Source organism: Danio rerio, chromosome 21, assembly GCF_052040795.2.
Source record: "Danio rerio strain M-AB ecotype USA chromosome 21, GRCz13ab, whole genome shotgun sequence".
NCBI lineage: Eukaryota > Metazoa > Chordata > Actinopteri > Cypriniformes > Danionidae > Danio > Danio rerio.
The window spans coordinates 10,122,501-10,147,500 of NC_141041.1; the positions used below are offsets into that span (position 1 = coordinate 10,122,501).

The following is a 25,000-nucleotide window of genomic DNA, read 5'->3' on the forward strand; positions in this document are numbered from 1 at the left end:
TTCTGAAAGAGAAAAAAAAATCTATTTTCATGTAAAAAAAAAAAAAAAAAACATTGAACATGTACAGCACATTATTTTTGTTTATAATATGACATATTCCACAAAAAAAACTGCTTATTCTTTGTCTGTGGAGAAAAATAGTCAATTGTGTCCAGCTATAAACGTGTTTACTGTATATTAGGATGTCATTTTCATCCGTTACATGCCTATTGACTCAAGACTGAAAGTATTCACCAAACAACATTAGAAAAACATTCATCTACTGACCATTAACTTTGATACTATAGCAGACAGTAAATAATTTCTGCCTTATTTGATTATACTTTTCATAAATGTAAACTGGCCAATGCAGGTGCAACTCTTTTAACATCTGCTGTGCAAATGTTTTAGAGTGTCATAGCATTTGTTTTTGTTGCAAATCATGTCTTTTTTTTTTTTGTTGATAAAGATCAGACCCTGGGTGAGGTGTGTGGAGATTTACTTTTACTTTCAATGCTTAAGTACATTAAATAAAAATAAAAAATGTGTTCAGAGCAGCGTTCAGAGTAGACGCGGAAAAAGCATCAATCGCGAGTGAATTACATGTTAAGTCAATGCAAAGACACAAATAGACATCCTGCGGCGCGATACAAGAACAAAGCGGCGCAAGTTGAGCGTTTTGAACTTTATCTTGTAGGGGCGTGATTATGACATAGCGCTGAAGGCCTCCATCATCCAGGTGTAGTTTCTGGGGGAGTTGATGAACTCAAAGAGCTGGGTGCACCTCTGAATGGATTTAGTTAACTCAGACAAGGCTCCCAATCCAATCTATGCTATTTTTTAGCCTTCATAAAGCACATAAACACAGCTATTCACTCCATAAAATCCATGTTAACCTTTTAGCAACGAAGCTAAAGTCATTGGGTAGACAGAAGCCCTGCCCATGACATGGATCCGTGTCTATTGTGAAGTGAATTTGACGTACGAATGAAGCGGATTTGACATGCAAATGAAGCGAGTAAACTAAAAATTGTCATGTATTACTTGAAAATTGCAGTATTTATCCACGCGTGCCGTGTCTGGTGTGAAAACAGCATAAACAATGACTATAACTTTTATCAAAGTCTTTTTCTAGTAAGATATCTGTACTTTTACTGAAGTATGACTTTCAAGTACTTTATACACCACTGCTAAGCACTCCATTTTTACAACTTTATATAAATACAGTATATTGCATGTGTCAAGAATACCCATTTTTCTTTTATGCCAAAAATGATCATACTGTTAAGATCCCGATCTATGAATTTATTTAGTAAATTTCTGTTTCTTTAAATATAAAACATGTCTACTGTAAATATATAAAAACTAGGTTGTTAATTAGTAGGGATGTAACGGTATCAGAATTTCACGGTACGGTAATACCTCGGTATTAATGTCACGGTACGGTATTTATTGAATCATTTACAGGAAAAAACAAAACTTATGAAAATACTCCAAAAAAGTGCCAAAAGTGTCAATGACATTCAAATTAGTCATCTATCTGTAAGCTGTGAAACAGGAACTTCAATTTTAATAACAAAAAAATATTAAACCATGTAAAAAAAATTAAGTTTCAATTTAGTATTGTTGAAAACTCATCACATTCAACATTTAATCACTCAGTCACTTAGATAGAGATGGGTTTAAAGGAAAATGATCATATAAATATAATCTGGTAAAAGCTTGTATCTCTGGGTATTTACAATGTCCCCTGCAATAGAAAAAACCCCTCTCATTTGGGACTGAGGTTTCTGGGACAAGAGAGATATGACTTGGCCCAGGTTGACAGCAGTGGGTAACGTTGTGCATTGTCTTTCCCCCACTTGAGAGGACAAACCATGAGTGAGATAGAGATCTCATGTCTGCATCAATCTGAACAGTGTGCTGTGTTTCTGCAGTCCCCATGACTGATTATTAGTCGTATTCCCCAACTTGCAGGCACGTGCACACACACAAGGCTCAACCTGTGCAGTGCACATGCCCTTTTTAGTCTTGGATAGAAAGTGCCCTTCCAAAATGATCAAAAGTGCCCCCGCGACGCAACATACCCTCCGTCCCCGCTTTACAGTACGCGCGCGACAACACAGCTGATAAGAACTCGCGCGACAACACCGCTATTCAGTACGCGCACGGCGACAACACCCGCTTTAGGGTTTTCCAGCGCTTTTTCATCCCCGCTTCTAGCAGCACACTCCATTTCCGCATTACTGGATCTATAGCGACAACAGACCGCAAGGGATTATGACCAAGCCTGGGCTGATGGGAATTGTAGTTTCCGGTACCTCCCGTTCGCTTCATTCGCCTGAGCAAATTTTCTCAGAAGACCTATAGTTTTACCGAGTCATGCGACTACGGTAATATCGAAAAAAATTAAGATTGCGGTATGACGGTATTTACAATACCGTTACATCCCTATTAATTAGTAATGTGCATTGATACGCACTTAATTTAGAAATTCAAATACAGAAGTTGTATCTCTATTAAAAATTGTTCAATCTTAACAAGCCACACATCAATGGAAAGCTTTTGTATTTCACGATCATATGGTGTAGTGGAGAGCGGGGCACAAAGCAACTTTTTTTTTTAATTTATTTTACCAACAGCATACAAGCCTCTTCAACAAGTAAGCATTGGTTGTATGATCACCAGACCTATGGTTTCTGTGCAGTATTGCCAAAAATGCTAGGAGTACAAATGTTACTATTTATCCCACCTGCGGGTTAAGTTATAACAGACTGAGGGTTAGTTGTAACACATGCTTAAACAGTCAGATTTCACACAATTAATTTAAATTCAGTTTATTTAAATAGTATATTTTCACAGTTCTTAACTCAATTTATTTCGTATTCTACATAGCACAACATGTTTATTTATTAGTCTATTAGGTATACGAATTTGTATTTATTTGCATTATTGTGCATTATTATTTGCATTATTAGCAATTACAATTTTTTTTCTATTAAATAGAATCATTAAAATACAGTTTGATATAAAAAGTTCTGAATATTATACTCAAAATTCAACAATTATTTTGTTAGTTTAATTGGTGTCCAACAATGTGTGGCTTATCTGTAACCCTGTTACAACTAGGCCTGTTGTGTTGTGTTTTTCTCAAAACTGGCTGGAAGTCACTAGCTACGTTTCCATCCACCTATTGTTATGCGCTTTCTGGATATGCTCATAAAAAAAAAAAATAACCGGTTGATGGAAACACCAAGATGGGCATACATTCTGAAAATCCAAATAAAAACAAACGAGCATAACTAAGCAGAATAAACGTTTTATTCAATAAGAAAAGATTTGCATAAACTGCGGAACACTTTCACTATACAGATTCCAATATACGCATTAAAAAAGTAATGTGATTTTATTATAAGAAATCATGTGATGATAAAAATGTGTGTGAATAAATAAACCAGCAGGCTGAGCACTGTAAAACATCTGAAATGTTGTTTTGGTCATTCTAAAACACCTTAACAGTTTCAGCATGTGTTAAATTATTAATGACCTTCAGCATCAATAGTGTCTGTGCTCCGCGTCTCACGCTTTCAAACACCACCTCGCGTTCATTGTGTGTCTAAATTGCCTTCTGAGGCGCAAGTCATTTATAAAATGAAGAAAAGATTCACACAGTATCACCTACCACGCCAATTTCTGTTTTTACTGTTGATATTTGGCACGAGTTAATCAGAAAGGGACTATTTTGTTCGCTTTGACTCATTAGATGGAAACTGCATTATTTGCACATCTTTTTGAGTGATAATCCAGTTTTGCGCATAAAGTTACTTCACATTTTTGGATGGAAACATAGCTACGTGTTTTTTTTTTTACATACTTCAAAACCTTTCCATCTAGAAGACGTTAATCAAAATTATATAAGATTTTTCTTGCGAAGTTTCACAGATTTTATTTTTTTTTTATAAATAGAGTATAATAAAAATACTTTTATGCTAGAAATATGGTTTCTCCTGTGTTTCTCATCCAAATTTCTCTGAACTTATTTCAATAATTAGCAGGAAAACGTCTGCGGACACTGAGGCTAAAACCTCAGAAGCATGTCATGGTTCACCCTGAGCAAACCCTTAAAACTCGGTTATATTTAATATATAACTCCCCTATAAATATCGATAAAATAAAATAAAATAAAATTGTGGTCACAAAGGACACAAAGCGACAAATAATAATAATAATAATAATAACAAGTAAAATAAAAATCGCACAGACTATATTATGAGACAAGCATAATAAATAGCATAACTAGTCATCTATTGTCAGATATTTTCAAAAGCACATCATAGAAGGAGAAAGAAAAATTGCAAAAAGAAAAATAGTTACTTACAAGTTTTCAAGGAAAATAGATCTGAAATAATAAAAAGTAAGTTTATGAAAAGCAAGGGCGAGAGAGTTTTCCAGTGCGCTGCAGATAAAGAACTGGCTGAACAAAACCAGCCAGTGTACTACAAATAGAACTAAATGTAAACAGCTGTGAATAGTAATGCTGTGTCAGAATGTAAGTCAATCCTGTGACAATAAATGGCATATAGATACTAATCAAAGTCACTGTAGTAATTAGAATGACAACAAACGCTCTTCTCTTCATGTGGTTTTCCTCTTTCTCTCTCGTTTTCTCTCTTGGTCCTGACTGCTTCAGAGCTCTGAGAACAGCCACAAGACAAAACAGCTGGATGGAGATGAAGATGAAGAACTGCAGTGAAAAGAAGCATGCGTATATATAAAATAACTGCATAATAAACATGCAGCACAAGCAGCAGCCAAGAGTGATCATCCAAGCTGCAGCGCAGCAGATCAATCTATATCTGAGAGGTTTGTACTTTAGAAATGTTACAGGATGAACAACTGCCAGGTAACGCTCAACACACATCAGACACTGAAACAGAGGACGACCGGTGACGACAAATCCAACTATGAACTGTATTAATGTCGTGAGAGGTGGAATTACAACATGATTATCAAGTACAGCCAACAAAGAATTCACACAGGTAGCAATATCACACACAGCGACATTAAGGATGAAGAACTCTGAAGCAACTCCACTTCCTGTGATAATGAGCCATATAATATAGGAGTGTGTCGGAAGACCGACAATCAAATTGACACATAAGACACAAATATTCAGACTGTCCAGTCGGCCAGTAGAATGAGTTGTGGAGTTTGAAGATGCTTGCGCTGTGGTGAAATTCATCCTCTGAGCTCAGGAAATCACAAATGAATTATTATTGATGACGCAAGTGCGATCTACAAGAATCAAGAAAAGTAAAATGTGTTTGAGACTAAAAGACTAGAATTAGAAAACAACAAAAACAATTGTTGAGGCAAAATAAAAAAAACAACATATAGAGGCAAAATAAATCGCAATACCTGTGCCTCCTGATCTTGAAAATAGAGAGATGGGAGAAATATCCGGTCTGTACAAGAAACTGAACATTATTTTCAACATCAACAAACAGTCCCGAGCTTCATGTTGTATAATGACATGAATTAATCTAAAGCATGTCACATATAACAACAGCTATGCAAATACAAAAAAGGGTGCACGCTTGTCACGTATGCCTTGTCATATATATATATATATATATATATATATATATATATATATATATATATATATATATATATATATATATATATAAAATTAATATATATTAATTTTTTTTTTCTTTTTTGAATATTTCCCAAATTATGTTTAACAGAGCGAAGAAATTTTCACAGTATGTTTGATATTATTTTTTCTTCTAGAGAAAGTCTTTTTTTGTTATATTTCGGCTAGAATAAAAGCAGTTTTACATTTTTAGAACACAATTTTCCTCTTTCAAGCTATTTTTTTTTTTGATAGTCTTCAGAACAAACCATCATTATACAATAACGCCTAATTACACTAACATGCCTAGTTAACCTAATTAACCTAATGAAGCCTTCAAATGTCACTTTAAGCTGTATAGAAGTGTCTTGAAAAATATATAGTCAAATATTATTTACTGTCATCATGGCAAAGATACAATAAATCAGTTATTAAAACTATTATGTTTAGAAATGTGTTGAAAAAAATCTGCTCTCTGTTAAACAGAAAGTGGGGAAATTGGAGTGGGTGGGGCGGGTGGTGATGTAATAATTCTGACTTCAACTGTGCACACACGCACATGCGCGCACACACACACACACACACACACACACACACACACACACACACACACACACACACACACACACACACACATATCAAAAATAACCTGAAACCATTTAAAGTTCTTACTTGTCACCACAAACTGGATTTCACTATTTTACTCCTAATTTTATAGCAAATGTGTAACTTTATTTGTAACTTTATTACTTTGTTACAACAAACTAAATGTAGATAATTTGAGAAACCATTAGTTCATATACAGTTATCTAGAATTACATTATATATAATTATTCAGTAAGTTCACTCAACTGAACTCAATATTTTTAAGTTTTGTACTTCAATGTGTAAGTCAACCTAATCCCTTTGACTGCTTGATAACATTGTTGTTGTTTATAATAATACAAACTTTAGTTGTCTAAGCATATAATTATGTAATAGATTTAGTAACATAATCTGGCATTTTTGTTTATTTTAACTGGAGATTAATGTGTTTTGGCAAAGCAAAAAAAAAAATAAATAAATCAACAATTATCTTAAATCTAGAAAAAAATTATATTTCAAAACATTTTACAGTTTAAAAAATACAGTCAGTCATATCAAATAACCTTCATAAATCTACAACTGGTCTGCAGTGGTACAGTACATCATTTTTTCTAATTTTGTTTCATAATTTGTCTAATTTTGATGAGCCTGTGCAAATTGTAGTCTCAGTTTCCTGTTCTTAGCTGACAGGGCTGGCACCCAGAGCTGACTGCTCCTGTAGCCCATCCGCCTCAAGGTTGGAGGTGTTGTGCATTCAGAGATGCTCTTCTGCATACCTTGATTGTAACGAGTGGTTGATTGAGTTACTGTTGCCTTTCTATCAACAGGAACCAGTCTGGACATTCTCCTTTGTTAATAGTGAATCTCGCTAAAGCAAAGACAGGAGAGTTTTCCAGCTCTGTGCAGGTAAAGAGCAGGCTGAACAAACCCACCAAGCATATAACTAATAAAACCAAAAGAATAAAGTTCCTTAATAAATCGATACAGGATAACAGAGAGGCCATGGATGGTCTGAGGGATGTATATAACACACGTTGTCAGAGTAGTTATCAGAATGATATAAAACGCTCGCCTCTTCATGTGGTTTTCCTCTTTCTCTCTCGTTCTCTCTCCTGGTCCTGACTGCTTCAGAGCTCTGAGAACAGCCACAAGACAAAACAACTGAATAAAGAGGAACAAGAGGAACTGTGCAGAGAAGAACCATGTATAAATATGAAGTAACGGCATAATAAACATGCAGCACAAGCAGGAGCCAAGAGTGATTATCCAGGCCACAGCAGAGCAGATCAGTCTATATCTGAGTGGTTTGTACTTCAGAAAGGTCACAGGATGAACCACTGCCAGGTAGCGCTCAACACACATCAGACACTGAAACAGAGGACGACCAGTGATGACAAGTCCAACTAGAAACTGTATCAGAGTTTTGAGATGTGAAAACAGACCATAAGCATCAAGTATAGCCAACAAAGACGTCACACAAGTAGCAATATCACACAAGGAGACATTAAGGATGAAGAACTCTGAAGTAAGTCCACCTCCTGTGATGATGAGCCATATAACAAAGGAGTGTGTAGGAAGACCGACAATTAAATTGATGGATAGCATACACATATGCAGACTATCTGGTAGACCAGTTGAATAAGTTGTGAAGTTTGAAGATGCTTGCGTTGTGGTGCAATTCATCCTCTCAGCTCAGGAAATCAAAAATGAATTACTAATGATGACGGAAGTGCGATCTACAGCAATTTAGAGAGATAAATGTATTTCAGATTAGAAGTAGAAAAGCCTATTAAGGCAAAATAATCTGAATACCTTTGGCTCCTGATGATACGCATGTCTTGCGATGGGAAATAGTAAGCCTCTACAAGAAACTGAACATTCTTTTTAACATCAACAAACAGTCCTTAGCAAATCCATCTGGAGCACAAGCTTCATGTTGTATAATGACAGACTGGCGGACAGACTTTGGTAATCACAAGAATATATACTGCATGTGCATGAGTTATCTTATATCACATAAAACATCAGAAAGGCAAATATTGCAGAAAGACTAATAAATAAATTGGTATTAATGAAATAAATTGACAGTTTAAGTACATCTTGTTGCACAATAATGCAAACTTTTGTATCGACTTTAACTTGAGATTTAGCTTTATTAATTTTGCCAAAGCAACATTTGATTTACCAAAAAAAATGTGTGTTATGTAATCTACTTTTTACAGTTTAAAAAAAAAAAAAAAAAACAGTCATCTTAAATAACCTACATAAATCTACAATTGGCCTGCACAGGTGCAACACATCTGCTATGCAAAGTGATAAATATTACAAAGTCAACAATATTAGCTCTCCTATCATATTTCCCAGGTGATGTTAAACAGAGCAAGGACATGTTCACAGTATTTCCGATAATAATGTATATTATTTTCTTCTGGGATTTCATTTAGTTTAGCTGGAATAAAAGCAATTAAAATAAATTAAGATCAACATTATACAGGTTTTATATATTTTTTTCAGTTCAGAACAAACCACTGTTAACCAATAACTTGCATAACTATACAAACATCTCTAGTTAACACAATACTCCCGGCACAATAAGGCACAAGACATGTTTCCACGTTGTGTTGTTAGTTTCAGACCAGCGTAACTCTAATTTTCCTATTTTCTGCCATGTTGTTTAAATAGAAACACCCATGAGTCCACAAAGTGGCACAAATGGATTTGCTGTCAAGAAAAGAGGTGTGTTAAGGCGCATTGTTGGCACATTGCTGTAAGGAGGAACTAAAGTAGACTGCTCAATAGACCACCTGAGAGCAGGTCTAAAGTCCAACCAGAGCGTGTCAGTTGTGCGCCTTTTCAGCTTATTCATGACAATTTGCTTATGTATAATGTTATTTATATTAGCAGTATTGTATAATATATGCATATTTATATTTGTTTTATTAAAAAAAAAAAAAAAAAAAAAAGCTTAGACTTGTCCACCTGTCAGGTTTTTGACCATGTGGACCATAAGAGTAGGACATGTCTTTGGAAATAACTCAGTTTTTTGACCACACTTTATTATTATTGTTCATTTTTTTGTTTGCTGGAAATTAGAACCTCACATTAAAAATAGTTTTGAAACAAATATTTGTGCTTGACAAACAAAATGAATTATGTAGGCTAATTGATGTCTTCAGTGGAGGACGCACAACACCCTTTTCTTATCCATGAAAGTGAGAAAGTAAAAGTAAAGACTGAATAGAGAAGGCTCATTATCCTCGTGCCTAGTCTTTAAATTGACCTTGAAGCTGAATATTAGCATCAGGTATAAAAAGTAGAAAAATAGCATGTACTGACAACAAAAGCAAAGACAAAATAAAATAGTCATTAAAACTAGACTGTATAATGTGTTGGGGAAAAAAAAAATCTCATTAAGTGACATTTGGGATTTTATAATAATAATAATAATAATAATAATAATAATAATAATAATAAGAAGAAGAAGAAGAAGAAGAAGAAGAAGAAGAAGAAAAAGAAGAAAAAGAAGAATTAATATTATAATAATATTGATTTCAACTAGGCATGGGCCAGTATAAGATTTTGACAGTATGATAACTTTGCATAAAAATATCACGGTATCACATATTGTGATTACTGCTCTAAAATATATTCTTCTTAAATATCTGGGTAAAAACAGAGCTTCTGCAGATTTCATTACGTCAAATTAAAGACTTTTTAAGACCATTATGAATGAAATTTCAGACTTTCATATGGCAAAACGCTTATAATTTTCAGTAATAACCAGTGGATTTTTAAATTTTTTTACTTGCCCCATTAAAATTACAAATGTTGGTTTTACAGATTGGACATATTTTTTACATGAACATTTAGTGAAAATGAAGAGCTGTTTAAAAATATTTAAGGCCCACAACAGCATATTAAAGTAAATTTAAGTGAGGAGAGCCTGAAAAAACTACAACTTTTTTTCCCCTTTGAACACAATAGATTTTATTTTGAGCAACATTTATATGTCTGGAACATGTCAGGCCAAATAATAAAAAATAAATCACTGACTTCTGCTATCGTTAGTGGTTCAAAAATACAGATTTCTTTACAATGTAAAATGGCATTTTTGTAGATTTTTTCTAATGGAGATACTTTTGTCCTAGAAAAAAAAACAAAAACTAAATAAATAAAATTAATTACAAAACATTTTGGAGGTTTTAAAACCTTGACTGTATACCTTAAAAACAGTTATTGTCCCATGCCTAATTTGAACTCAGTATATATATATATATATATATATATATATATATATATATATATATATATATATATATATATATATATATATATATATATATATATATATGCACAAGCATCTCTAAGGTTCACAGAGAATGGTCCAAAAAAGAGAAAATATCCAGTGAGCGGCAGTTCTGCCTTGTTGAGTTCAGAGAAGAATGTCCAGACTGGTTCCAGCTGATAGAAAGGCATCAGTAACTCAAATAACCACTCGTTACACCCGAGGTATGCAGAAGTGCTTCTCTGAATACACAACACCTCCAACCTAGAGGCGGATGGGCTACAGCAGTAGAAGATCACACAGGGTGCTACTCATGTCAGCTAAGAACAGGAAACTGAGGCTACAATTTGCACAGGCTCACCAAAATTGGACAATAGAAGATTGGAAAAATGTTGCCTGGTCTGACGAGTCTTGGTTTCTGCTGCGACATTCGGATGGTAGGGTCAGAATTTGGCATCAACAACATGAAAGCATGGATCTATTCTGCCTTGTATCAATAGATCAGGCTGGTGGTGGTGTAATGGTGAAGGGGATATTTTCTTAGCACACTGCCCATTAGTACCAATTGAGCATCGTGTTAACACCATAGCCTAGCTAAGTATTGTTGCTGACCATGTCCATCTCTTTATGACCACAGCATACCCATCTTCTGATGGCAACTTCCAGCAGCTAAATGCACCATGCTAAAAAAAGTGAATAATTTCAGATTGGTTTCTTGAATATGACAGTGAGTTCACTGTACTCAAATGACCTCCAGAATCACCAGATCTCAATCCAATAGAGCACCTTTGGTATGTGGTAGAACAGGAGATTCACATTATGGATGTGCAGCTGACAAATCTGCAGCAACTGCGTAATGATATCATGTCAAATTGGACATAAATCTCTCCATCTCTGAGGGATATTTCCAGACCCTTGTTGAATCTATGCCATGAAGGATTAGGCAGTTATGTTTTAGCAATTAGACAACTATCTCAAACAAACATAAAAAAACTATATGATTTTTGGACAGCAAAGATGGGAGAGTTTTCCGACTCTGTGCAGGTAAAGAACAGGCTGAACAAAACCCCCAAACACATAACAAATAAAACCAAAAGAAAAAAGTTCCTTAATTAATTTTGACGTCACAATAACAGAGAGGCCATAGATTATCATTGGGATGTATATAACACACATTGTCAGAGTAGTTATCAGGATAAGGTAAAACACTCTTCTCTTCATGTGGTTTTCCTCTTTCTCTCTAGCTCTCTCTCCTGGTCCTGACTGCTTCAGAGCTCTGAGAACAGCCACAAGACAAAACAACTGGATGGAGAGAAGAATGAAAAAATGTGGGGCGAAGAACCAAGTATATACAAAAATGTAATTTAACATAAAACAAAACATGCCACACAAACAAGAACCAATAATAATAATCCAGACGACAACACAGCAGATCACTCTATATCTGAAAGGTTTGTACTTCAGAAAGGTTACAGGATGAAGCACCGCCAGGTAACGCTCAACACACATCAGACACTGAAACAGAGGACGACCGGTGACAATAAGTCCTAATAAAAACCATATTAATGCTGCCAGATGTAAAAACGGAAACCAACTATTAAGTATAAACAGCAAACAATTCAGACAGACACCAATCTCACAAACAGACAGGTTGAGGTTGAAAAACTCTGATGCAACTCCACTTTGTGTTCTTCTGATGATGAGCCATAAAACATAAGAGTGTGTTGGAAAACCGAACAGAAAATTAATGCCGTACAGATAAATGTCCATGTTCTCTCCAGAGAGTTCAGGTGAAGTAAAGGTCCCTGTAGAGTTACTCATCTTCTCTGTGTTTGCCTTCTCAGTTCAAAAACTCAAAATATGGAAGCTGTGAGCAACAGCAAGAAAGAAGTCAAATCAGACTGAATGGGAATTTTTAGAGGTTTTTAAACTGTTCAGTTCCACACAATTACATAAAATAGAAACATTTGTATAGTAAATACAAAATATACATTTACTACAATGGTCATTTTATACAACACAATATATACGCAAATTAATAGAAAACAGAATCTAACATATAACTTCATAATGCAAAGTGGTTGTTTTAATTGAAAACCGCAACTACAAAAAGACTTACTTACTTAGTCTATGTTTGTATGGAAATTATACAGAATAATTTTATTTCGCTTAAAAAGCTCACACATATAACAAGTAAATCTCAAAAGTCACCTATAAAGTGAACATATGCACATGTGGTGCTGCATTTTATACTGCCGTCACACGACTTGTACATGAATCAAATATGAAAATATTACAAACCCATAGAAGCTTAATCAAAAAGATGGACAACCCCATGAGAAAATGCAGTAAATCATTTTAGATCTATTTGCATGTTGAACTATGACAATATAATGTACTTTAATACTAATTGGTCTCTCTTTTTTTTGGTTATGTAGTGATAATATTATGTATGAACAATAATAAGGGTAAAAAAACCTATGAAAATATTTAAAGGGTCATATTTAAAAGAAATTTTGAAAGAAATGTATATTTTAACAGTGTTGTGAGTTTTAAAATTAAACTCTTTCAAAAAATGTGCAAAAAAAGTTTTATAATCTTATTTAATTTAGTAAGTACAAAAAAAAAAAAGTCTTAAAAATTTATAAAACAAATACATAAATTAAAAAAAATTTCTGGACTGCACAAGTGCAAGTCATTAGCCCCTTTCAGACAGTGAAAATTTCGGGAATGGCTTTACCTGTAAATAAAAATAAATAAAAAAACGCTGTTCAGCGAAGGCACAGACATTCCAGAATTTTTCCGGAAAAGACCACTTACACATTCATTCTAAAACACTGGTAAATTCTGGCATCATTAAAGGGCCATGAAACCCCCTCGCGTGTTATTCCGGTCACTAAATGCGGTAAAAACCCTACACGAGGTTAAAGTTTGGTTGTGGTGCTAACGTGGTTACACTCTGTGCAATAGTTTGTTAGTTACGAACAAACTGAATAAACAAAGAGCACTGGTCGCTCACTTACCAAATCTGTAGAGACAGGACAATCACCAGCAACTAGAGCCGCGTCTTTATTAAGAGAATACTACAAACGAATCCAGATCTCAGTGTTAGCAGATCAGAACAGCTCTCAGGTAAATAATGTTCCTCCTTAGACACGTAAGTTATTGTTGTCGCGCGTCGCGTACACTGTTAATCCACACGTGACTGAGCTCTCACAGAGAGAAAATGAAAACGAAACTTAACTGCAGCAAACTATAAAAGCAACACTTCACGCTTGTTTTGCCAACACAACGTGGCGTCTTGTCCTGAAAACACGGTAATAGTAATGAATATTAATGAAGTTGCACAATAGAGCGCGCTGATTGGTTTGACCCAAGCCTTACTCATGCATTAATGTAACACACTGTAAGACGTAATAAGACTCACTCTGGCACAGGCGCCCAGTCTGCACGCTGGAATACACGCTATTATGTCATGACGGTGACGCAGCTTCAAAAATTCGTTTCAAACCGGAAGTACGAATTTGCTTGAAATAACGCAAAAACAACCAATTTACACTTTTTAGTGAAATATAGGTGTCCTAATAGTGTTTTTAGCAGTGTGGGACACATATACGACTGTCAACAGCTCAAAAAATGTGTTTTGGTGTTTCGTGACCCTTTAACCAGAAACGACCTCTAAATGGATGCGCTTGTATTTGGGGTCTGTCTTTTGTTGATGGCTTCACTTTTAAGCTTTAGCATTCATGTACAGTAGCTGCTTTTGTTCCAGTGTCACCCAGGCAGAAGCGCAAACCGCAGATAAATGTTTACACATTTGACAACATTACACATTCTGTGGATGGAGAAGTATTGAGAACAACTTTGATAAAAACATATAGAGGAACTAGTGCAGGGTGAAATGATAAGATCGCCACTTCGTCCCCCTGTGAGATCGCCGATACACTATACTATTGCATGGGGGCGCGGCAGTGTTATGTTTATTCATATATAACATTTTATTATTATATTTAACCATATCTAAACATATTTAAAAACCTTTCGCTTGATTTTTACAAAAAAAAAAAACTACTAATACTTCCCTTCTTAGACTTTGCAGACCTGAAACTTGCCTTTAGTACTTATTCATTGTTGCTCTTAGTTGTGTAAATTGCTTCCTTGTCCTCATTTGTAAGTCGCTTTGGATAAAAGCGTCTGCTAAATGACTAAATGTAAATGTAATTTTTTTAAACTTATTTAATAACCTACTGCATTTGCATTACATTTGATCTTGGATTTTAATTTAAACCAATGGAGGACTTGCTGCCCGCAAGTAGCTGTTTTTATGCAGTGGTTTCCCATGTTTTTGTTCAGTTGAACGAGTTGGGCTTAAGGTTCACAAAAGTTGTCATCAACATGTGTCAGATTTGTATTTCATAAGATCTTACACAATATAGCGCTTAGCATGTATCTATTGTTTTCTGATAAAAGTTTCATTTTAGACATGGCTGAGGCGAATAGCCTATATCTTTAATATCAAATAGCCTATTTGACCTACAAAACATTTCACTGAACTCATTAAAATGTTCTTTGACAAGTTATTAATAATCTGTTCAATAATTTTTTATAGCCAAAATTTATGGTAAAATGCAGATTGTAATTTAATTTAATATTGTGTTTTTAATAAAAACATGTCCTTGTTTATCATTCCATTGAATTAAACACAAATCAGACACGTGTGTATTCCGTGTATTTGAAGGAGCAGTCAATGTGTGCACTGAAAAAATATGCTATAGGCCACCTAAATATCATATTAAAAATTGTTATAGGTCACAGCTCTTGGCAATATCTTTGCCTATCAACGATACACGATGCTATTGTCACAACCCCAAGAGGAACACTTTCGCATGTAAAGATGTACATAATGTGCATGTGTGCTGGCGCTCACCAGCTGCTTCACGTGCACACACGTCAAGCAACTGAAGTAGAGCTTAAAGGTAAACAAACAGCGGTTTATTATTAGCATTTTATTGAAAATTTGTACACAGTTGGCATTAAGAAGAAACATAGAGACATTATCTGACTAACAACTCTAAAAGTGTCTGGAAAAATATTCAAAGGATTTTATTTTTCTAAACAGCGTGGATGTGAATGTGTCTGAATGTTTTCATTGGCTGGAGTGGACGTCTCACGTCAGTACGTTGTAATTGTGAATGCGCTCTTTTTCAGCAATTTTCCTTCTGTATTCACACAGGGCAGCATTCTAGCAAATTACCAAAATTTCTAAATTGAAGCACATCTTTTGTTTCCATCCGCCTTTTTTCATGTGCATTTCCAAAAAGTGCATAAAAATAGGTGCACGGAAACGTAGCTAATGATTCATTTTAATTATTTAGGCTGACATGTTTACTGCTCCAAAATAATGATTCCCAAGATAAAATATATTGTGTTTAAAGGGGGAAACATTTTAGTTTTTTATCCATATATTAAGAAAGAATATATTTTAGAGCAGTAAGTGCAATACCTTGAAACCCTGGTAATTTTATCCAAGATTATCATATTGTCAGAATCTTATACTGGCTTATGCCTTAACCATGAAACAGTGATATTTTTATCCAAGGTTATCACACAGTCACATTCTTATACCAGCCCATGTCTATGCGGGTGTGCTTGATTTATTTGTTTATTACCATTTTCACAAATAGATTATAAGGTGTTTTAATTACAAGCATTGAATATTGGCGGGTTACAGCCACGAACTACACCCCTGGTTACAGATTTCAAGCTTTCTTTAAAATATTTTCCCTTGAGTATAGGAAAAGAAACTCAGAGGTTTGAAACAAGTAAAGAGTGAGTAAATGATAATAAAAAGGTGTTCAGTTTTGTCATTAACAATCATTTTAAGATAAATTAAATGGTTTATGGACAGCAAAGACCTGAGAGTTTTCCGACTCTGTGCAGGTAAAGAACAGGCTGAACAAAACCACCAAACAAATAGCAAATAAAAACAAAAGAGAAAAGCTCCCTCATAAATCGCTGTAAAAAAATAACAGAGAGCCCAAAGATTATGAACGGAAAGTATATAACACACATTGTTAGAGTAGTTATCAGAATGAGAAAAAACGCTCTTCTCTTCATGTGGTTTTCCTCTTTCTCTCTCATTCTCTCTCCTGGTCCTGACTGCTTCAGAGTTCTGAGAACAGCCACAAGACAAAACAACTGGACAGAGAGGAAGAGGAGGAACTGTGGAAAGAAGAACCATGTATATAAAAAATAGTTTAAAATATGACAATACATGCTGCACAAACAAGAACCAAGAATAATCATCCAGGCCACAGCGCAGCAGATCAGTCTATATCTGAGAGGTTTGTACTTCAGAAAGGTTACAGGATGAACCACCGCCAAGTAACGCTCAACACACATCAGACACTGAAACAGAGGACGGCCGGTGACGCCTACTCCTTCTAAAAACCATACTAATGATTTCATGTGTGACAATGAAAAGCAACTACTAATTATATACAGCAAACAGTTCAGACAACTAGCAATCTCAGAAACAGTCAGGTTAAGGTTGAAGAATTCTGACGCGACTCCATTTTGTGTTCCTCTGATGATGAGCCATAAAACATAGGAGTGTGTCGGGAAACCAAACAGCAAATCGATGCCGAACAGATAAATGTCTAACCCAAATTTGTTTGTAGAGGCTTCAGGTGCGGTGAGGTTCCCTGTAGAGTTATTCATCTTCTCTGTGTTTGTCTTTGAAGTACAAAAGGAAGTACAAAAAAAATTATTATAATAAATATGTGAAAAAATATGGAAGCTGTGAGCTGTGAATAGAAAACAGAATATAACATTAAAAGACTTCATAACATCAAAAAGCTATTTTTTTTTTTAAATTACAACAACAAAAAGAAACTTTTACTTACAGTCTATGTTTGTATGGAGATTCAATATAAATTGACTTTATTTCCCTTCAACTTTTGTCATAAGCTTTAAAATCGATCACAAATAACAAGTAAATCAAGAGTCTTGACTCAAGAGTTACCTAAAGAGTGAATGTCTGCACGAATCTGTGCTGCATTTTACACTGCTGTCAAAAGATTATATGTGTGAATCAGATATGAAAATATTATAAACAAATACAAGCGTCAAAAAGATTGATAGACCCATGAGCAAATAAGAGTTGCAGAAAAAAATATTACATCCAATTGCAATTTGAATGCTAACAATTTAATCTACAGTATTGCGCTCAGAAAATACTGTTGTTGTTTATGAAGTTTAAATGTTTTATTTATAAACATATTATTACATCCCACAATAATAAGGCTGAATGATAGGAATGATTAAAAATAGAGTAAAACATTTTAAAAGGCCATAATTAAAAAATATTTCGAATAAAATGTACATTTCGACAGTTGATTTAAAATAGGTTTCAATTGTCAATTTTAAGGTTGAAAAAAAATTGTTACATAAGAATATCTATACAAAATTATATAATACAATTTTAACAGGCTAAACACGCAAGTCTTGCACATATGCAACACATTAATATTTACTATGCAAATATTTTATAAGTATGTCCTATTTCAGTGTGTTGACATACTTTCAAATAACACTGAATTTTAAGTGGAGTAGGAGATTTCTTTTTGTGCATCTATTCCCTCTAAGCAAAATATAAAGGTTTCAAAGAACTTATAACAATAGGTTAAGTTAGCTAGCTAGCCGGCAGCTAGCTTTCTGTAACTCTTACATGGCTACTAAAGCTAAGCATGGTTGCGCTCGGTCAGTACCTGGACGGGAGACCACATGGGAAAGCTAGGTTGCTGCCGGAAGTGGTGTTAGTAAGGCCAGCAGGGGGTGCTCAACCTGCAGTCTGTGTGTGTCCTAATGCCCCAGTATAGTGAGCGCCGTCTTTCAGATAAGATGTTAAACCGAGGTCCTGACTCTCTGTGGTCATTAAAAATCCAAAGATGTCATTTGAAAAAGAGTAGGGGGTTTAACCCCGGCACCCTGGCCAAATCTGCCATCTGGCCTCTGTCCATCATAGCCTCCTAACCATCCCCATATTATAATTGGTTTAATCACTCTGTCTCCTCTCCACCAATCAGCTGGTGTGTGGTGTGCGGTCTGGCGCAAAATGGCTGCCGTCGGGTCATCCAGGTGGATGAGGAGATTCCCCCCCATGTGTAAAGTGCTTTGAGTGCCCAGAAAAGCGCTATAATTTTTTTTTTATTACATGAATTTTTTTATTGTTATTATTATTATTATTATTATTATTATTATTATTATTATTATTAAGTCACCTTTACAGCTCTGGTTTGCTCACTTTTAAGTCTGTAAAATTTTAAATTGACAGTGTTTGTTTTGCGCATACACATTGTAAATTTTTAGGTAAACGATTAAATCGTAAAAGTTAAAGTGCCTATGAACTGGAAGCGGCAACCGTTGTTTATTTTTATTTTTTTTTTTGTTGTTTTTTTTCATATTGTGACGCAGTTCCTAGAGAAACGGAGTAATAAATGAGAAAACAGTGGGCGTGGCTTGTTTTTTCTACTGTAAGAAGAATTGATGTAGTATTGGATGTAGGCATTTGACTCAGAAAGATGGAGAAAGAGTTTAGGGAGAGTTATTACAACCTAACAGACTCCTCTTCATCACCATTTTTATTTTTTGTCTAAACAAACAGTTATAGCTGCATTGTAAAATATGTTAGCCATGCCCATTTCCTAAAAATATATGTAATATATGACAATTTAACTGAAAGAAAAAAAAAACAGGAAGAGCATTTTCAGATTTTAATTTTAGATTACAAGGGCAAACTTTTTTTTTCATCTTAATGACATGCAGATGTGAATTGTTCACCACAAAACAATGTGAGCTAACAAAATCAATATGGTTAGTTTTGATTTCTTAGGGACTTTAATCTACTGAATATTTTTGTTTGTTTGTTTGTTTTGGAGGTCTTCAATCAAAAAATGACCACTTGGTCCTTCTCTGTTGCCGTTAGTTTGAGGGCTTCAGCCATAATATTTTTAACCGCACCCCTTTACCATTATCTGGCTATGAGAGAATGATGCACCAATTTCTGTCCCCCTACTCAATATTCAATTTAGGTTGGAAGTACATCAACACACAATTAGCAATCGGCTTGTTAAGTGTGACTATACTAAGCACTATATCAAACTGTATGGGGAGTCTCAACAAATGGCAATCATAAATCTTTACAAATCATTGTAATACTTTTGAAAATCACAAATCACATAGTAAGTGATACGTTTTTTATAAATTGTTAAAATATTAGTGTCTGTTGTGTACACCATGTTTTCAAATAAAAGCCAACTTAACAAACGTAACAAGCGCATTGTTACACAATAACTGTAACGGCAAAGAAAAAAAACGTCTCTTTGTATAACTGTTTATGCCAAATTTTCAAGTAGGACACTCATTTACATTGACACATTTTGATGTCTTGGGAAAGATGGAAAGTCATTTGAAAGCTTAAAAAAAAAAAAAAAGTTAACTTATTGATTTGCAAGCCAAGTGTATTAAAAACAGTTCAGTAATTTAATGTTTTTTACCAGTGCGATGGATATAAAGAACAGGCTGAACAAAACCACCCAGTACAAAACAAATAAAACCTAAATTGAAAAGTTCCTTAATAAACTGTTGTCTTGAAATGACAATTAATCCTGCCAAAGAAAATGGTCCATAAATAACGACAATGCTCACAGTAGTTATCAGAATGAGATAAAACGCTCTTCTCTTCATGTGGTTTTCCTCTTTCTCTCGGTTTCTCTCTCCTGGCCCTGACTGCTTCAGAGCTCTGAGAACAGCCACGAGACAAAACAACTGGACGCAGAGGAAGAAGAGGAACTGAATTGAGAAGAACCACAAATACACAACGAAGTGGAAGTTTATAATAAATTCACAGCACAAGCAGGAGCCAAGAGTGATTATCCAGGCCACAGCGCAGCAGATCACTCTATATCTGAGAGGTTTGTACTTCAGAAAGGTTACAGGATGAACCACTGCCAGGTAACGCTCAACACACATCAGACACTGAAACAGAGGACGACCAGTGACACCAAGACCAAATAGAAACCCTGTTAATGTCTTGAGGTATACAACCCAAATGCAACTACCCAGTATGGACAGCAAACAAGTCAGACAGTTTCCAATCTCACAAACAAAGAGATTCAGGTTAAAGAACTCTGCGGCAACTCCACTTTTTGTGACAATGAGCAATATAACATAGGATTGTGTAGGTAAACACAACACTAAAGCAATGCTGTATAGAACGATGTCCATTCTGTCCGATAACCAAAATAAATCAGTTGTGGAGTTTGTAGATGCTTCTGCCATGCTGAAGTTCAGTGTATGGTTGTTCATCTCCTCTGGTTGTTGTCTGCTTTCAAAAACGATCATATAGTGACTGTCATCAAGAGAAAAAAAAGAGGAGTGAAAATGTCATCTGGATCACTTCATGTATGTTATTTAAACACTGGATTAGGGCTGCACAATATATCATTTTAGCATCGATATCACAATGTGTGCATCAGCAACAGTTGCATCGCAGAATCTACAATGTTATATTGGGATTCAATTTGACCAGAAGCCACAGTTCAAAAATAATTATATTGCAAAAATAATTATTACAATATCACGTTTTATATCATTCGATATAAAAAATATTGAATGTTTTTTAACAATACATATAGGAATATTAGGATTTTTTAAACCACTATTTCAATATACTAACATTACTAAGGCAAATAGTTTTAATAATCAAAAACAAAAATGTTTAAACGAAATAGCTCATCTTTATAATAAAATAAAGAGAGTCTTAAACTTGATAAATAAAATGTTACAAACTGTACACTGATAAAGTGCAAACGCTGAACAATCAACACAAACTTTAAGGTGTGAATAACAATGATTCAGTACATTTCAAGCTCTGTAAACAAAACAAATTATGATAAACAAATCTGAGCTTTCAAGTGAAAGAACTAGCCAACATTATTAAGTACATACTTAAGAACAAGTTAAATAATTACATTATACCTATGCTAAAAACTCTTTCAGATGCACAAGAAAGAACCCAAAAAGCCACTCTGGTGACATCCTTACATCCTTTTTATTTACAATCTCCTCACTGTTGCTAGTCATGGCACTCATTTTCACATCAGAATTATTAGCCACCCCTTTGAATTTATTACATTTTTTTAATATTTCCCAAATGATGTTTAACAGAGCAAGGGGATTTTCACAGTATGTTTTTTTTCTTATCTGAAAATCTTATTTGTTTTATTTAGGCTAAAATAAAAGCAGTTTTTAATTTTTTAAACACCATATTAAGGTCAAACTTATTAGCCCTTTTTAGCATTTTTTTTTCCGATAGTCTACAGAACAACCCATCGTCATACAGAACAACCATCGATATACAATAACTTGCCTAATTACCCTATCCTGCCTAGTTAACCTAGTTAAGCCTTTAAATGTCACTTTAAGCTGTATAGAAGTGTCTTGAAAAAATATTTTTGACTTCAACTGTATGTTGTTATTTCGAAGTGATAAGCATGAGGACTTTTTACCATGTGCTTTGCGCTCCATTGGATATGACAAACTTACACTAAGCTTGTTGGCACTGCTTGCAAGGTGCGTGCTCAGCAGCCACATTTTATTAAACTATAGCCTTCATAGCAAACTTTGTTTATTGTTTTTGACAATGGGGTTCAGTCGATAAATACTGATATCGATTTTAGCGCCCAGCACTACATTCACTGCCTATAAAGGAAACCAATAACATTTTAGTGTATAAAACAATAACAACAATTGTTAAAACAACTTGGAGCTTTGCATGATGACAGTTAAATCGCTAAAGTCATACAGTATGGAATGTTTTGCCAATGTTTTCGGTTCATTTTCTGGGCGTTTTCTTAAGCAATATTGTGGTTACCTATGAAACTGTTCTCTCACCATTCCTTTTCACAACTTATCCTGCGCATTTAAAATATTGCTCAGAAACATGTCACCTTCAAAAATAGTTAGATGACACAGCCATTGTTGAATGCAATATGCAAGAAATAGAACTGCAACTAGTCAGTTGTTCCCAGCACCATATTCGTTGGTAAAAGATAGTCTGATAGGCTAATATTTTAGTTTAATCATGCAGACGTTGTTTGCCCCTTTATCTTGAACTTCTCTGTCATTAATTTTGGCATCTGACCCTGAAGTGTATAAGTTTAAAAGTTAATTAAAGCTAATTATAGGTGAGGTCACCACACAGTTCAACACGCTAACAATAACAGTAAGCGAGTAACATGAAAAACTATTGAATACACGACATGAAATGATTCTTAAATTCAAATAAAGCAGTATTTTACTTACATAGCCTATGATTGCATGCACCTTCTTATCAAATTATTTATGTTCTCCTTTAAATGGCTCGCACCTGAAGAGTAAATGTCTAATCTTTCTGCCTATAAATTTGGGCTTTGTAGACTGACTTCTCACTGCTGTGACAAGAATTTATATGCACTGACCAGATAAGAAAATAATGTTGACATAAAATTAACAACCAGCATATTAGCAAGTGGAAAACTGCAGGTTGAATTGCACTTTATTTACATTAATGCAAAAACAAAAAAAAAAAAAAAAGCTTTCCACTTTAAAATGGAACAATTCTTGAACTACAAAACGTGCAGATCATGGAATTATATAGTGAATGATATCTCTCTTGGCAAAAATAAATACAGAACAATTTTCATATGTAATCTCATTGTAATTTTTTTAAGAGTTTTTTTGACATTTATAGCCAAAGAACATTTGAACAGATCAGAAAACAACACCGCAGGCTGCGCAGGTGCAACACATTCAACACTTGCTATGCAAATGTTTTATGCTGTCAAATGTAAGGTATAAATCACAAATACATTTAAGCACACAGAGACTAGAGCTTATCTAAATGAAGAAGTTCAGATTGTCATAGAAAAATCAACAATGTGATGTATGTTTTAAAAAAAATATATGGTTGATATTTCACTCATGTTTTGCATTGATGCGCTTCTCTATAGAATATTGTTAGCATGCTCTATTCTACTGTCTGTATATTTTAGTATGCGATTTACTAAATAGCTTTCTTTGCTTTAAAGCTTTGAGACTTTTTAATGGAGTCAGATTAATTGTATTGATGTCAGATAAATAATTAATCTTATACACATCAGTGTTCCCCTACCATTAATTTAGGGGGGCACCCTGCCCTCTCAATAGCTTTTATCGCTCCCCTTGAAGTCAAGTTAAATGTTATTTTCTATATAGCGCCAGATCACAACTTATTTTTAATAAACAAGCTAAATAGCTGAATATTTAGCATCTTATTTACACAACAGCGTGTCATTTATGTCTTTACATGGTGGCACGATTACAAATTTCTGCTCTCTGAATCGCACATGGTGAAGTTTACAGTGTGCATGCTAGGCTTGGGCAGTAATACGGTAATATGGTATACCGCGGGATCTAAAAATACCAACGATGTCAGTTTCAATACATTTATACTGGCATAAAAAACAATGCACTTAAATAGAAGACAAGTATTAAATAATAAGTATTATTTATTGAACGGCTACAAATGCGTATGCGTGATTGTCATCACGGGACAATGTGGAGGAGAGAGAGAAGTGAGGTAAGACGGCAAGTCGCGCAACAAGTGACCTGCAGTTTGGCAGTATTTCCAGTTTCGACCGAACAAGAAGGGAGACGTGGTAAACACAAACTAGAGGTCTGCATTCCCGCTGCTGTACTGCGGGAGCCGCGGGACCCGACCAGATTTCTTGTGGGAATAAATTTCCGAATAAATCGCGGGAGCGGTTGGTAACTCTGGAAAAATTTGAAATGCAGCAGGCAAAGTCTAACAATATCACTCCAGAGCGAGCGAGCATGCCTGCATCTGTGTGCATCTGCGTGGAAGCTGTTTGTGTTTATGTGTGTGTATATGTGTATGAATGAGAGAGAGCATGATGATGCGTGTCACTTGGTGCTCTCTCTATGTGTGTGTGTGTGTGCGTAAATGTGTGTGTGAGAGAGAGCGTGGTGCAGTGTGTCGCTCGGTGTAGTTCCGCCGTTTAGTACATCACGGGTCACTTTCGGTCACCATAAGGAATCTGTAATTGTAAATTTATTCCGGGACTGGAAAAAGTGTTTTTTTTTTTTTTGCCTTGTAATTTTTTTTCTAAAACGTAAATTTGTTTTGTCCTTGGTTAAATAGTTTTTCCTATGTAATTGTGTCTTATGATAGGTAAAAATGTTTTTCAAAATGTAAATTTGTTTCGAGCTTTATAAAAGTGTTTCCCACTTTGTAATGTTGTTTTGCACTTCCTGGCCACCGTACGATATACTATAGCTAATAATTATAAATATTTCTAAGTGTTATATTTTATACAGTGAACAATTGATTTTATTTTAAATTTATAAAAGTTTAAACTGATTTTATAAATGGAATAGCCTACACAAAGAAAAAAAAGCAATAATTTCAAAAC

At 34.6% G+C, this 25,000-nt stretch overlaps 5 protein-coding genes across 5 annotated transcripts; all 5 read right to left on the reverse strand.

Annotated features, from left to right (window-relative positions):
• Positions 1–4,399: 4,399 nt before the first annotated feature.
• On the reverse strand, positions 4,400–5,249 carry LOC147831784 (uncharacterized). The gene has a single exon (XM_087300372.1). The coding sequence runs from the start codon at positions 5,219–5,221 to the stop codon at positions 4,400–4,402; it is 822 nt and encodes a 273-aa protein (XP_087156498.1). The 5' UTR covers positions 5,222–5,249.
• Positions 5,250–7,054: 1,805 nt separating this feature from the next.
• Positions 7,055–8,421, reverse strand: LOC147838761 (uncharacterized). The gene has a single exon (XM_087300373.1). The coding sequence runs from the start codon at positions 7,883–7,885 to the stop codon at positions 7,055–7,057; it is 831 nt and encodes a 276-aa protein (XP_087156499.1). The 5' UTR covers positions 7,886–8,421.
• Positions 8,422–11,480: 3,059 nt separating this feature from the next.
• On the reverse strand, positions 11,481–13,413 carry LOC147838762 (G protein-coupled receptor 35-like). The gene has a single exon (XM_087300374.1). The coding sequence runs from the start codon at positions 12,306–12,308 to the stop codon at positions 11,481–11,483; it is 828 nt and encodes a 275-aa protein (XP_087156500.1). The 5' UTR covers positions 12,309–13,413.
• A 2,774-nt stretch (positions 13,414–16,187) lies between these two features.
• Positions 16,188–17,288, reverse strand: LOC147838763 (chemokine XC receptor 1-like). The gene has a single exon (XM_087300770.1). The coding sequence runs from the start codon at positions 17,205–17,207 to the stop codon at positions 16,386–16,388; it is 822 nt and encodes a 273-aa protein (XP_087156896.1). The 5' UTR covers positions 17,208–17,288; the 3' UTR covers positions 16,188–16,385.
• A 2,742-nt stretch (positions 17,289–20,030) lies between these two features.
• LOC147831788 (chemokine XC receptor 1-like) lies at positions 20,031–24,966 on the reverse strand. The gene has a single exon (XM_087300375.1). The coding sequence runs from the start codon at positions 20,889–20,891 to the stop codon at positions 20,031–20,033; it is 861 nt and encodes a 286-aa protein (XP_087156501.1). The 5' UTR covers positions 20,892–24,966.
• Between the last annotated feature and the right edge of the window lie 34 nt (positions 24,967–25,000).

Bases quoted from the DNA above. Each gene is read 5' to 3' on its own strand.
- LOC147838763 (XM_087300770.1), bottom strand. From the start codon at position 17,207: ATGAATAACTCTACAGGGAACCTCACCGCACCTGAAGCCTCTACAAAC.
- LOC147838761 (XM_087300373.1), bottom strand. From the start codon at position 7,885: ATGAATTGCACCACAACGCAAGCATCTTCAAACTTCACAACTTATTCA.
- LOC147831784 (XM_087300372.1), bottom strand. From the start codon at position 5,221: ATGAATTTCACCACAGCGCAAGCATCTTCAAACTCCACAACTCATTCT.
- LOC147838762 (XM_087300374.1), bottom strand. From the start codon at position 12,308: ATGAGTAACTCTACAGGGACCTTTACTTCACCTGAACTCTCTGGAGAG.
- LOC147831788 (XM_087300375.1), bottom strand. From the start codon at position 20,891: ATGATCGTTTTTGAAAGCAGACAACAACCAGAGGAGATGAACAACCAT.